At 51.1% G+C, this 14,244-nt stretch overlaps 1 protein-coding gene across 1 annotated transcript; it reads left to right on the top strand.

Annotated features, from left to right (window-relative positions):
- Window positions 1–731: 731 nt before the first annotated feature.
- Window positions 732–10,659, top strand: GDF11 (growth differentiation factor 11). Its single transcript, XM_086400690.1, has 3 exons — window positions 732–1,216; window positions 6,336–6,733; window positions 7,269–10,659. The coding sequence occupies exons 1-3, from the start codon at window positions 778–780 to the stop codon at window positions 7,647–7,649; spliced, it is 1,218 nt and encodes a 405-aa protein (XP_086256816.1). The 5' UTR covers window positions 732–777; the 3' UTR covers window positions 7,650–10,659.
- Window positions 10,660–14,244: the final 3,585 nt, after the last annotated feature.

The following is a 14,244-nucleotide window of genomic DNA, read 5'->3' as shown; positions in this document are numbered from 1 at the left end:
TGGAAGTCTCTGCCCCGGCCGCATTCCTCCTCCAGATTTCATTCCCTCTTTCATTCCCGGGCTTCTGGTCCTGCTCCCATGTCTGTGCATGGATCTGCCCCGGTCTAGCCATACCCCCTCTCCTCCCTGGTGGCTCTCTCCCTATCTTCTCTGGCTCCCCTCACTCTAAGTCCTCCACTGGTTATGCCTGTCACTTTCCTTCTCTGTCTTTCTAGTTAAGTCTCTCCTCCCAGTGTCTTCCCTCCTCCCCCGACCCTCTTACCCCTGCCTTTGTCTCTCTCATCTCTTCCTCCTGCTCTCTCTATCTCTGTGCCCCTGGTCGGTGTCTACTTCTCCCATTATCTCTCAGGATCCCCTTGGTCTCTCTGACTCTGACTTTCTCTCCCTTCCTCTCCCTCACCCCAGGATCTCTGTCTCTGCCTCTCTCTGAGTCCTCGCTCCCTCCCTCTCTTTTCCTCGGCTCTCTCCGGCTCCCTCTCTCGCCTCGGATGACAGCGCTGCCTCTTTTGTTGGCTCCGCAGCCAATCGCGGCCGCTGACGACACGGGGGCCGGGGCTATAAAGGGCCTGGCCCGGGCTCGGGCCCCCCCAGCCGCCCGCCCCGGCCGCCCGCCCGCCCCGCCCGCGCGCCCGCCGCCCCCGGCCCCCCCGGCCCCCCCTCGGCCGGGCAGCCCCCAATCCCCGCGCCGCCCGGACCCCCTCCTCCCCCTCCCCCCGCCCCCTCCCCGCGGGACTCCGGCGTCCCCGCCCCCCAGTCCTCCCTCCCCTCCCCTCCAGCATGGTGCTCGCGGCCCCGCTGCTGCTGGGCTTCCTGCTCCTCGCCCTGGAGCTGCGGCCCCGGGGGGAGGCGGCCGAGGGCCCCGCGGCGGCGGCGGCGGCGGCGGCGGCGGCGGCGGGGGCCGGGGGGGAGCGCTCAAGCCGGCCGGCCCCGTCCGTGGCGCCCGAGCCCGACGGTTGCCCCGTGTGCGTGTGGCGGCAGCACAGCCGCGAGCTGCGCCTGGAGAGCATCAAGTCGCAGATCTTGAGCAAACTGCGGCTCAAGGAGGCGCCCAACATCAGCCGCGAGGTGGTGAAGCAGCTGCTGCCCAAGGCGCCGCCGCTGCAGCAGATCCTGGACCTGCACGACTTCCAGGGCGACGCGCTGCAGCCCGAGGACTTCCTGGAGGAGGACGAGTACCACGCCACCACCGAGACTGTCATTAGCATGGCCCAGGAGAGTAAGTGGGCGGCGGGGTAGGAGCGGTGGGGTGCTGGCTCCCGCTCCGGCTCCGAGAAAGTGAGCGCCTCCGGCTCCGAAGCGGGGCGCTCCCGGTTGCTCCGGCCGGAAAGCCTTTTCTGCGAAAACTTGATGGATTGGGGGGCGGGGGCTGCTCCACAAGTTTTCCGAGCTGTGGAGATGGGCTGCGGAATTGTGTGCCCGCCCCGCTCCCGGAGGTGAGGGGGCAAACGGAAACGGTTGCGAGATACCGCTTCCCACCCGTGTTATGGGGATTCTGCAGCGGAGGGGAAGGGGCAGCAACTCATCCTGAAGGGTCCTGGTGGAGAGGCTGGAGAACAGAATCGGGAGCCTCCGGGACTCGCGCAGTCCCAGCCAGGCTGCCGTGCTCTCCGCCTCTCAATGGACCTGGCACCGACTCACCACCCCGTACACCTTAGGCTTTGCAACGCGCCCCTCGGGCTGCCGAAAACCTAAGGCTCCTTTCCGCCTCCCAGGAACGAGATCCCGAGCCCTGTATCTCAGCCAGGGCTCAGCAGGCACCCAGCCGGCACTCATTCCACCAGGAGCCCTTCTGACACGGGCTCTCCCGAGGGGCCGGGAAAGCGGTGCCTTCTTGGTACTAACAGAGCTCAGAAAACTCAACTCCATGGCGCTGGGGCTAAGGGCAACTCAGACCTTAATGATGTATCTCATATTCACCCGCCCCTAGCCGCAACCAGAGGCTTGAGGAGCGAGAGGAAGACTGAGGGAGGAAAAAAAATTGGTAGGAGGGGGAACCCAGGCATCCTAGTCCCTGGCCAAACGTAAGATGAACATGTTAATAGACTTGAGCTGCTTTGAAATTTTATGGCCTGGAAAATCCAGGCCAACATTGCCCCCCCCCACCCCCTGCAACCCCCCAGCTCTCCCTAAGGTCAAATGATGCCCTTTCCCCCTCCCCGCACTGAGGTGTTCCCCCCACCCACCCCACCCCCAGCAACTCCAGGGAACCAGATCCCCTCATTCCCTTGTGGTTTGGCAAAGTCGCCCCCCTCCCCACCAACTGGTTTTATGGCTCTGAACAGAAGAGGGGGAGACTGGTTTATTGGCAAATGGGTCATAAAAAGCTGAGGGCTGAGGGGAGTCCTAGCGGCCCACCCCCAAGGGAGAGGCACAGGAACCCAGGTGTGCCTCTGGGAGGCTGAGTGCCCGACACTGCCACCAGTTTTTCTGTGACCCTAACTCCACAGTACTTGGTCAGGGCTGTAAAGAAAAGCACACTCAAAGGACTAGGAAACTATCCTGGGGTGGGGGGTGGGAAGGTCTAGGATCTGGTCTTGAGTTCCTCAGTCTCCCTTCTGTTCTTAAGGTTCTGCTTTTATACAAGCGATGGTCAGACTGACTGAGAGCAGAGATGGGGGTTAGAAATCAAGTTAGAAACAAGAGTGGTCGAGGAATTCTGAAGAAGAGTTTGCTGGAAGAAGATGAAGGGTATGGAGGAAAGAGATACTTTGGTCTATGCGGTGCGGGTGTGTGAGGATTTCGAGTGTGAGAGATGGAGCTGTGGACTTCCCCTTGCTCATTCTATCCCTAGCATCTCTTAACCAATAGGCCAGAGCCCAGAGATCGCTCTGGTCGCTGGGATGCAGGAAGTGAACAGATGCTGCACACAGAGTTTGGGAAATGCAGGTTAGACTCAGGGGGTGGGCAGAAGGGGGAAGGACACCAGCAGGTGGGGTTCCACCTCAGCTTCTACCCTCCAGCCACCCCAGGGCTTGGATAACTAGGGAACTGGGTCTCCAGCCAGGTATTGTACGTCCCCTTTAAGAGACAAGCTGAGCTCTTAAGAGAGGGAGGGGGAGCCCAGGGGCGGGGAGGGAGAGAGGGGAAAAGGAAAAAGAGACTTTTATAGTCTAATCCCCAGGGACCCGCTTTAATAAGAGACTTGTGCTCTGCTAATCGGGGGAGGTGTTTGTCAGCAGAGATGGCCTCGGCTCCCCTCCCCCTCCCTCCCCTCCCCCAGCCCTCTACCCTGGACCCCAGCCCCCACCTCTCCTAGGCTGCACTGCCTGCCCTAGTTCCCTCCACCCTCTCAGGCTCTCCCACCCCAGCCTCCATCCTGGGAACCCAGCCCCCTTGCCCTTCAGAGAGCCAAGCCCAGCCCCTCAGTTTCTCTCTCTCCTCCCTACACCCAGAGGCCCCTGCCCTCTCTGTCCAACCTCCTGCCCCTAGGCTTTCCAGCCAGGGTAAGGAAAGTGTGTTTGGTGTTTGGGAGTGGGGGGTGTGGGAAGAGGAGGAGGTGGTGAGCAGGGAGGGGGTTGGGCTTTTGCTGAAAATAGTGCAGTGACCTCTCTCCAGACCAGAGCCGCCTACTAAACCTGACCTGCTGCCTGCCACCAACCCGATCAATCCGACACAGATGTGGCTCCTCCCCCTCCCCTTGGGAGCTGGGCTGTGTGTACACTGGGGACGCTCTCAAGCCCCTGGTCCCCTCTGTGACTCTACCTGTTTCTTTGTTCCTCCCCCTGTATTCGTCTATCCTTTCTCCTTGCCCCACTAGTCTTGGCTGCCCACCTCCTTTCAGCTTCCTAACCCCCATTCAACTCCTTTAGTGTCCCTCCTCCTCTCCCAGTGTTCTCCAGCTCCCATATTTCTCCCCCTACCATGATCTTCCCCTCTGCTTCTCTCCTCCACTTCTATCTCTTCTAGATGTGTCTTCATCTCTAAGTCTCTTCCCTATTCTTATCTCTCACCCTCTCCAGTCTCTCCTGTTTCTTCTCCTTTCCCTTTTCTTTCTCCGAATGTCTCCATCCTGTCCCCTTGTGGTACCAACTGTCCTCATATCTGCTGGGGGAGAAGTGTATGATGATTCCCAGGGGTGAGGATGGGGGACTCTGCCTGAAGGAACCAAAAGCCTTAGAAGGATGGGGCCCTGGAACCTAGTCCCCCATCACTAAGCCTCGGGTCATGTTTAGGTGGGGATACATGTTTAGAGTTTACAAAACTAACAATAAACCAACTGAGAAACTACTACTATTTTCACATTCTTTATTTAATGCTCAGCACTCCTATGAAGCAAGGATTATTATCTGTAACAATGAGAAGCTTGGTGAATAAGGTCACATATTGGTTAATGAGTCAGGCAGTGATTAAACCCACTTCAATTTTAGCCAAAGAACAGGGTTTATGCCAGGAAGAACTTTCGAGCACTTGCCTATGTAATTTAAGATGGGGAGCTTAGGGAGTTCATTCAGCATGTAGTTACTGAGCATGGCCTGGTACTGTGGGAGGCAATGAAGCTACAGTGGTGAGCAGTACAGAAGCAGTATCAACACAGTGTCTGCCCTCATGGAGATTAGTCCTTAATGGTGAAGGCAGGCAGGAAAATAAAACCATCTCTATACTGAAATTAGGCATAGTATGCTATTTGGATTGTTGCTTGTCACTGTCCATGTCACCAGCAGCTACCCTGCCCCAGGGACTCTTCCTCATCCCTGAAACTCCACTCCCCAAACTCTACCCCATCGCCCCATCACTGAAACTCCAGCCCCATCACTGAAAATCCAGCAGGAGGATAACTGGACCACTGGTGCTCTGGAAGCCTGGAGAAGAACTTAGGGAAAGAAAGCTGCAAAGGAACTTTGTGTCTTGGTTCCTGAACATCTGAAGATCAGTGAGCACTTCCCTCCCCATTTCACTTGGAGTATCCTCCTAGTATCTCCTAGGGTGGGGAATGGGGGAATGATTATGAAGCAACAAATGATAAATTCTCCAGGATTATGTAGACCTGGGCGTGATACATATGGGCTTGGACTTCTGATCATCCTTTTATGGCTCTGGAAGTTCATTCCTAGTTCTTCCTCAGGCTATTAAGAGTGATAATAGATATTCATAACCAATAGAAACATGATTTAGGGCATTCTCAACTGAGATTAGAAAAGGGAACTGAGAGGAACTGAAATGGACACAGAAGCAGATATTAAGAATCATCCTTTAAACTCAAGAATGGTCAGATTATGGTCCAAAACAAAGGGAAATTGGCCAAAATGTAAAGCTGGGATGTTAATGACTTTTTACAGACTTATTGGCACTGGACTGAAAAACCAAAGGAAGCTCAGAGGAGAGAAGACATTACAGTTGATCTGATTTGTTGAACTTTATTTCTGATGCTTTGGGAAAGTAGGAGAAAAAACCCACAGAGGTAGTTCTTCCCTTTCTTGAAAGTGGAGGCATTAATGGTGAGGAGGAGGAAGCAGCTGAGGGAACTTTTCTCAGGGTCAAGGGATTGAGCAGTTGAGCATGTGTGCACGCGCATGCCTAACTCTCAACCCTGTGAACAGGCTTGCCAGGCTCCTCTGTCCACGGATTTCCCAGACAAGAATACTGGAGTGGGTTGCTACTTCCTTCCTCAGGGTATCTTCCCAGCCCAGCAATCAAACCCTGGTCTCTTGTGTCTCCTGCATTGGCAGGTGGAGCACCACCTGGGAAGCCCAGATACATTGGGAGTGCTTAAGTAGTTCCATTCTCCTGGGTGTATTATTTCTAGTGGGAATGATGCAAGAAGCCTAGATTTGAATTCTGGTTTACTTCATGGAATAAATTTAGTCCTTGCTCCCTATCTGGACCCTGGGTTATCCATTCCCTGAGGATGTCTGTTTTGGGGGGGCCTGTGCCAGGCTATACCTGGCCACCAGACAAAATAGAGCAGAAATGGGGCAAGGTGACCTGAGGACAGCAGGTGTGGTATGAAGTTTGGCTTTTATGGGGAGCATCAAAGGTTCAGAAAAAGTTGGAGCCCTGTATGCTGTAAAAGTTGGAGGAAGGGAAGACTGCAGATGAAGAATTCCCCAATAACTACTTTTGCAGCTTACCTGGTAGAGAGGAACCTATGCATTAAGACAAACATTTAAGGAAGGGGCGCAGATTAGTAAGGCCTGATAGAACCATTATCTTACAAGGAGAGCAGGGGGTGCTGTTCTAGGTACCAGTGATACAACAATGAAGAAGACAGGCAGGGGAGAAGGGTAAAGAATTGGAAAACACAGACCGAGGAGTCTGAGCAGTCAATGCCACCAGGGCTGCTAACCTCCTCCACAAACACTCTTTGCTGATACTGTGCTCCCCTTCTCTCTTATCAGCCGACCCTGCGGTGCAGACAGATGGCAGCCCTCTTTGCTGCCATTTCCACTTCAGCCCCAAGGTGATGTTCACAAAGGTACTGAAGGCCCAGCTGTGGGTGTATCTCCGGCCTGTGCCCCGCCCAGCCACAGTCTACTTGCAGATCTTACGACTGAAACCACTAACTGGGGAAGGGACTGCAGGGGGAGGGGGCGGAGGCCGGCGTCACATCCGTATCCGCTCACTCAAAATTGACCTGCACTCACGTTCCGGCCACTGGCAAAGCATTGACTTCAAGCAAGTACTACACAGCTGGTTCCGCCAGCCACAGAGCAACTGGGGCATCGAGATCAACGCCTTCGATCCTAGTGGCACAGACCTGGCTGTCACGTCCCTGGGGCCGGGAGCTGAAGGGCTGGTGAGCAGGGAGCCTGAGATACTGGCAGATATGAATAACCTGGCCCTGAGGAGGTGGGGTGTTGGAAATGGTAGAGCAGGAATGTAAAGGGGGTTAGGGACCAGCATGATTTTTCTAGGCCTGGAGCTGACTCTAGAGGGGTTAGGTGGTGGTGGTGATGGTGGTAATAGGGTGATACCAGTTTTCAGAGATCCAAGGCAGGCCAACAGTTGAAAACTGTATTTGGGGTGAAGGTGTGAGTTAATAGATTCACGGGACAACAAAGATGGGCTGTTGTTGAGACCTTGGGCCAAGGGGCTGATGAGGGTCAGGTTGCCAAGAGAGAGAGAATTAGGGAAGGTGAGTTTAGGGAGACATGGCTAGCTGGCAAGAAAAGTGGGTAGAAAACAGGGGTTGGGGAGGGGAGCACTGGAGAAGCTCAGAAATCACTTGGTCTCTGTTCTCCTGCCCCTACTGAGGGGCAGGTGAGAAGAAACAGGGAGTAGGAGCTCCTCGAGGCTCTATTACATCTCTTTCTCCTCTCCCTCACCCCCAGCATCCTTTTATGGAGCTTCGAGTCCTAGAGAACACAAAACGGTCCCGGCGGAACCTGGGCCTGGACTGCGATGAACATTCAAGTGAGTCCCGCTGTTGCCGCTACCCCCTCACTGTGGACTTTGAGGCTTTTGGCTGGGACTGGATCATCGCTCCTAAACGCTACAAGGCCAACTACTGCTCCGGCCAGTGCGAGTACATGTTTATGCAAAAGTATCCGCACACCCACTTGGTGCAACAGGCTAACCCAAGAGGCTCTGCGGGGCCCTGCTGCACACCCACCAAGATGTCCCCAATCAACATGCTCTACTTCAATGACAAGCAGCAGATTATCTACGGCAAGATCCCTGGCATGGTGGTGGATCGCTGTGGCTGCTCCTAAGGTGGGGGACAGCGGATGCCTCCCCAACAGACCCTGCCCCTAGACTCCCCCAGCCCTGACCCCCTGCTCCCCAGGCCCTAGAGCTCCCTCCACCTCTTCAGATGTAACATCACACCTTGTTCCCTGCCCACACGGTGTGCAATACAACCGAGGGAGGCAGGTAGGGGATTGAGGGATGAGGGGTTTGGGGGAAAGGGGGGAGAGGAGGGGCATGGTCAGGTGGGGAATGTCTGAGGTGAGAAGGTTTGGCAAGAAGACAGAGAGACTAGAGACAGAGGTAGAGCAGAGGGATAGAGACAGAGGAACAAAAAGCAGCAGTGAGAAGGCAAAGGGATAGAGATGCAGGAGAGACAGAGACTAGGCAGAGATAACCACGAGAAAGAGACAGAAATGGAGTACTAAGAGAAAGCCCCACGCCAAGCCTCCTTTCTTCCACTGGCAAGGTGAGGGGCTTGGTATGGCTGGGGAGGTCCCCTGACTACCATTCTCAGTAAGAGAGGAAATCAAAATCCATTCTTAGCTTCTTCTCTTTCTCCTTCCAGCAGTGGCTGGGGGAAGGGAAGTGAGGGCAGGGGCAAAAGTGAGGATCTGGGAATTTTATTTATTTATTTATTATGACTTTTCATTTTTTGGTATTTCATTTTTTGGTATTTGGCTTTACTTAAATAGATGGGCCCCTGCCCACTGTGCCCCATTTGTACCTTATTCCCCAAACCCTGTTCTCCCTCAATACTCACCTACTTAAGCACTTGTTTAAAGCTTCCAGGGTTGAGAATGGGAGTAGAGGGCAAGAGGGCTGACATGGAAGTTTCCAACCCCAAAATCACCCTACTTAAACTTCCTGAGCCAAACGGGTTGAACTGAATTCCAGCAGTCACAGAAATGGTAAGAGGTTAGGGTTTAGGAGCTGGGGGGGTTGGGGGAGGGCGGGAGGGAGGGGCTCAACATCCAGGATCTGTATGAGCCACAGAACTAACCCTCAGGTCTACCCTCTCCGTACTGACTTCCTTAGGCAGAGGTGTGGCCTGCTTATGCCCAAATTCCCCCCAGCCAAGAGAGAGACCAAAGAGCCTGCGGAATGCCTCTGCTCCCTGCCTCTATCTTCAGGTCCATAAAAAGAAGAGTAGAGACAGCCCAGAGTCCCCAGGTCTGCGAAGGGTCAGGAGGGGTCAACAAAGGAGTAGGGAGGCTGAAGGATACAGGGCATTTGAATCCAAATCACTGCTCTGGGCTAGGGAATAGAGCCAGCAGACAGAGGTGGAAGGGATTCTGGAAGGGGGACCTTTCAGTCCCCCAATCCCAAAGCTCAGGGTGGAAGGGGGTAGAACAAGGGAGCAGAGTGTCTATAATTATTTTTATCTTTTATTTTTGGAATCTAGCAGTACCTGGCAGCAGGGAGGGGATGATACAGTGGGGAAAAGCATCTGACAAGGCCAGTTAGAGCAGAGGTTGGGAAGGATGGAGACTTCCTGCTTTGGAAAGCTGGAAAGCAGGCAGGGACTGGTTGCCACTCCAGGTCACTAGCTGGGCCCATTCATTCCTTTCACAATCCTGACCCATCCTCCTCTGGACTCACTGTGCCTCAGTTTCTTCCCCTCGATGGAACGAGAAAATAGCAGCACCCGCCACAGCCAAGAGATGAATTCTGAGCACTTACCACGGGCACTTTATGGACATAAAATACCTCTCGCTGTGGGACAGATAACCAGGGCACCAGAGTAGTGGTGAAGAGATGTGAGGCTTAGAGGAGTCACAGGCTTCAGAGTACAAGTTCCCCTCTGCCTCCCAGCTGGACAGTGCCTGACACCAAGGAGCTGAGAACCTTCTGATCCATACCCTATCCATACCTCACCTCCAGACCTCTTGGCTCCAGGCAGGAGACTACAGGATGTCAGGAGTGGAGGGGGAAAGAACCTTCAGCAAAACAAACTCTGAGTAGAGCATCAGTCATGGGTCTGACGCAAACAATACGGAACACAAGTAAAACCTGAGCTGGAAAGCTGACCTGGAAGGCTTGTTCTTCCCGAGAGCATGACTTTCCTGCCTGGCCCAGCTGGTGGAAGGGGCAAAGGTATGTAACCACCTTTGGAAAGGTGATGGTGGTGAATTTTGGCATCTTATTCCCATTCCCATAGTGAAAAAGTCAGATGAGGTATTTTGGTGCAGGAATGGGCAAGGGCTCATTTCAACTTGCCTCCTCCTGTGCAGCAGCAGTATGACCCCCCCTCTCTCCTCTCTGGCCCTGTTCTTCATCACTCCTTCTGCTCCAATCTTGGAGAACAAGATGCACCTGACCACCAACACCATTCACATTTCCTTGGTGGGAAAAAAGAAACAGAGAAGTGAAGAACAGAAGATGCCTCCTCCAAGGTCAAATGCCCATGTCTCTTGATCTTGGCACAGGGTGGGGATTGGGCAATAGGCATCAGGTGACTTCCCTCTACAAATTCTAGACAGCTGGGGCAGTAGACTTGGAGACACTTAGAATATGCCCCTTTAATGCCACCAAATAAAGACCTTTGGGGGAAGGTCATTCTCTTATGAACATAAATCTATGAGTTGAAGTCTCATTCCCCTGGTCTTCCTCACCCCCAAAGAGGCATGGGGTAAAGAGGCTTGGGGGCATAGCCCAGCAAACTAGTGGGAACTAGTACCCCCTCTCACCTTATGATGTGTGTGGACCTGGCCAGTGCCCCTCTGATCATAATTAGTGTAATTATTATTTACTTTGTGTATTTGTTACACCGTGTGTGTGATTGCCTTTGTTTGTTAAGGGTGTCTGAGGAGTATGGGGCTGACAGGGGCACTGGAATGCCGGGAAAGGACCTCTTCACTGAGATCAAGGCTTCCTGAAGGGAACCATTGCAAAAAGGCCATCAGGCAGTTTTCAAGTTATGTGACAGAGGGCAAAGATGGCCATAGGGTGCTCTGAGTTTTGGGATGGTCACATGACACAATCCAGCACTTGAACCTGAAAAAAGAAAAATAAAAGCAGTCAAAGAATTTAGAATTCAGCGTTAAGCTCTTCTCCCTAATCAAGCGCCATGTTTACACCTCAGAGACCAGGAAGCAGAGGATCTGAGGGAGAATGAAACTTTGTGCTTAAGGAGTAAGAAGATGGGGGTCTTTGGGATGAGTGCTGGGGCTTGCAGCCAAGGAAGGTTGGGCAGAGGATGGGAAAGAAAGGGAACCTAGACCAACTCTTCACTGGAGGCTTGATCCTAAACAGTCCCAAAGATTACAAAACCCTCTCCCAGCCTCCACAGAGCAGAAGATCTAAGTCCTCTTGAGATATGATTCAGATAATATCTATCCTATTTTCCTGAAGTTCCCTGACCCTAGGTTTCCTCAACACAATTTCAACAAAATCCACAAAACCAACCCAACTTTGAACTTCTGGTGTTCCAAGACTGGTTAAGCATCTTAAATACTTTCATTCTACTCTAAAAATGTCTCCCATGTCCCTGGAGCACACTTCCCAGGGCATACAAATTGGTGGGGGTGGGGGGGCGGGTAGCAAAAGAATCCTGCCTGTAACTGCAAGTAGGAAAGTTCCTGTGACATCAGTCTGACCCAGAATGGGGCACAATATGGGTTCAGTGTGCCCCTGTTCTTTCCCTACCCTGTCAGTTCTATCAGCAGACTGACCCCACCTCGGACCAACTACCAAGCTCAGGGAGGACTGAAGTGCTACACTGTGTTCTCCCCACCAGGAGCTGCTTTATCCACACCTACCCTCTTTGCCCCAGGTAAAAACAGATCCCCCACCCTGCCCAATTGAGAACACCAAGAAGTTACAAGATGATGTTTACCCTCAAACATCTGCAACCTAATGGATGAGTAGCTACCCTATACTTTGTCTCTGCCCACATCAGGGGCCCCAAGCTAAAAACCAGCAGATAGGGGCATTTACAGCTTCTGGTGTATGGTGGGGCAGAAGCCAGAAGTCAATGCGCCAGCCACAAAGCCAGCTTTCTTGTCAGTGAGCTTGGTGTAAGGGAACAACTGGGACAACTCCTACCTATTCTCACTCTCAGAATCCCCCAAAGCATTTGCGTATGTGGTATGCACACACATGCACTCTCAAACTAGTACACTCAGCCCCCTACTCCTAGCTGTAACTTATTCAGGAAAAAGAAAGTACTTCTACTATAAATCACCAAGTAAAATTAAGAGCTAATAATTACTGAATGATTACTCTACAATATATGATAAGCAAACTGTGCTCCTTACATAAATATGACAGTATCAGTTCTCACAGAAACCTTCACAATAAGATTGCTATTGGCACAGAATCGAAGAGTTAAGAATGATTAAATAATTTGCCCAGGGTCTTGGAGAGTTGAGCTAGTGTGGCAGAACAAGGAATTATACCGAAGTAGTTGCTATACAATATTTCATTCTATTAATAGTGATATGAGAGAGAGAAAAATTAAAGGCAGGGATAACTGAGAAAGGAAAAGAAATAAAGAGAAAGCTAGAAGTACTTTAGGCTCAATGGAAGTCCAAAATCGCAAAACTTGGTATTTTTCAGTCCCTTTGGAAGGAAATACAAGAAGAGTGTGTTGATATGTTGCAAGAGAGGGGGACATTAGATTTTGGTGGAGTCCAATAATCAGAGATGAGTAACACTGTCAGGGGGTCCTCATGAAAGAGAACAGGGAAAAACATTTATTATAGAATACATTCATATTCTTATTTATATTAGGTCTTTCCTTCCACCTGATCTGACATGGCAACAAGACCCAACACCAAGAAGTGCTGTTATTTGCATCTTCCTTCCTTATAGCCCTCACCCCCACACAAGCTTCTAGCCTTGTATCTTCAGAAGTAAATTCCCAGGATTTGGGGTGGGGGGAAGGGCGGTTTATAGTGATGGTGGAGAAAAACAGAATGATCCTAGAGAACCATAAAAAGGTGCAGATTTACAGCGGAGGAAGCTGGCTCTCTCCGCATCTTTTATAGACTCCCTCATTAAGAGCTTCCAGGTATGCAGAGAATGTCACAGCTTCAAAACAGGGAAAAGCAGCCTGGAGTTAGCCAACTACATCTGGATCCTGGATTAGCTACACTCAAGAGACTGGAGGATAGGAAGGAAGGGTACTTGGATCCCAGATAAAGAACTGCAAGGCTGGATGCCTGTTCTGCTTCTCAAAGGACTTACTATTTTAGGACAGAATTAGTAAAAATCGTAGGGATCCTGAACTAGTCATGCTCAGAAAGTATATATGGAATGATTATAGCGAGACAGGAAGAGGAGGATTTGGTGATCAGGCTTGGAAGTGAGAGACTTCTGACCAACATAAGAACAGCTGCTGGAATAGGATGAAAAAGGCTAGTAAAAAACCCACACAAACCTGATGAGCAATTCTGGGCTTCCCTGGTAGCTCAGCTGGTAAAGAACCCACCTGCAATCCTGGAAACCTGAGTTTTATCCCTGGGTTGGGAAGATTCCCTGGAAAAGGGAATGGCTACCGACTCCAGTATTTTCGCCTGGAAAATTCCATGGACTGTATAGTCCATGGAGTTGCAAAGAGTCAGACATGACTGAGCGACTTTCACACACAGCTGTGTCAAAAATATGGGGAAAGTGAGTTAAGTATGGAGAAGAATGATTAGGCTTCAGGAAGAGAATCCAGGGGACAGAGGATGGGGGTGCGGAGTCTGAATACCCTTCTGGAACATTACAGAGGATAAGGAAACAAAGTGAAGAAAACTTCTGAAGGACTTAGTGCTCCACTCTTCTTTATGAGTGTCTGCTCTATTCTTTTATCTCTTATTTTGGGTAGAAAACCCTTACTGAATCTATAATCTCTGTAAAGATACAAAACTGAACTAATTCTCTCTCTGGTTCCATTTTCAGAGTGAAAGAGGAAAAGCTAGCTTTAGGATCAGGGCCTAAAGAAAAGGGAAGCAGACAGTAGAGCCCAAGAGAGAAGAGGAGGAAGTTTAATCAACCTTCCCTTTTGCACATTTCTCCAAAGTCTTAGAATGGGGCAAAATTCACAACAAATGCGCAGTCTTTGCATCTGCTCCCCAAGACACCGTTTTTCCTAAAGCATCTAAACTTAGGTCCCTGTCCTCCAGGAACTAAAGAGACTTTGTGAAAAGAGGTTCTTGTTAGGAAGATGATCAAACATTATTCTTCTATTAATTATAAAACCAAACAGAGGTGTTAGCAGAAACGGGAACAATGAATTAATTACACCACAGCAACATGAGATCTGGTCATGAAACCAGAGTCTTCAGGTAAGGTGCCAGGTTCTTAAGTTTTACTACCAAAACCCAAACAAAGCCCAACCTTATATAGATGTATAGTACTAAAGATTAAGAGGAGAAACCCTATACCAACATGTCCAAAAAGATTAGGTATCAGGTCTCAGATCTACATGAAATTCATATGCAGATAAGCAGCCCTGCTTAGGGAGAGCCAAATCCTAAGTAGGAGGCTTGGCAAGGAAAATGGATTTTAGTAATATCCAAGAAAAACTGCCACCAAAACTGCAAAAGCATGTTTCTGCAACAGAAAACAAACTAGTGTAGCTTGATCAGAAAATAAAGGCTCTAGTCTACAGCTTACGTTCCCAACAATCTA

This window comes from Bos grunniens, chromosome 5, assembly GCF_055505025.1.
Source record: "Bos grunniens cultivar Pamir isolate PY7600 chromosome 5, Bosgru_T2T1.0, whole genome shotgun sequence".
NCBI lineage: Eukaryota > Metazoa > Chordata > Mammalia > Artiodactyla > Bovidae > Bos > Bos grunniens.
The sequence above is the reverse complement of the archived record's forward strand: the minus strand, read 5'-3'. Positions and strand labels throughout refer to the sequence as shown.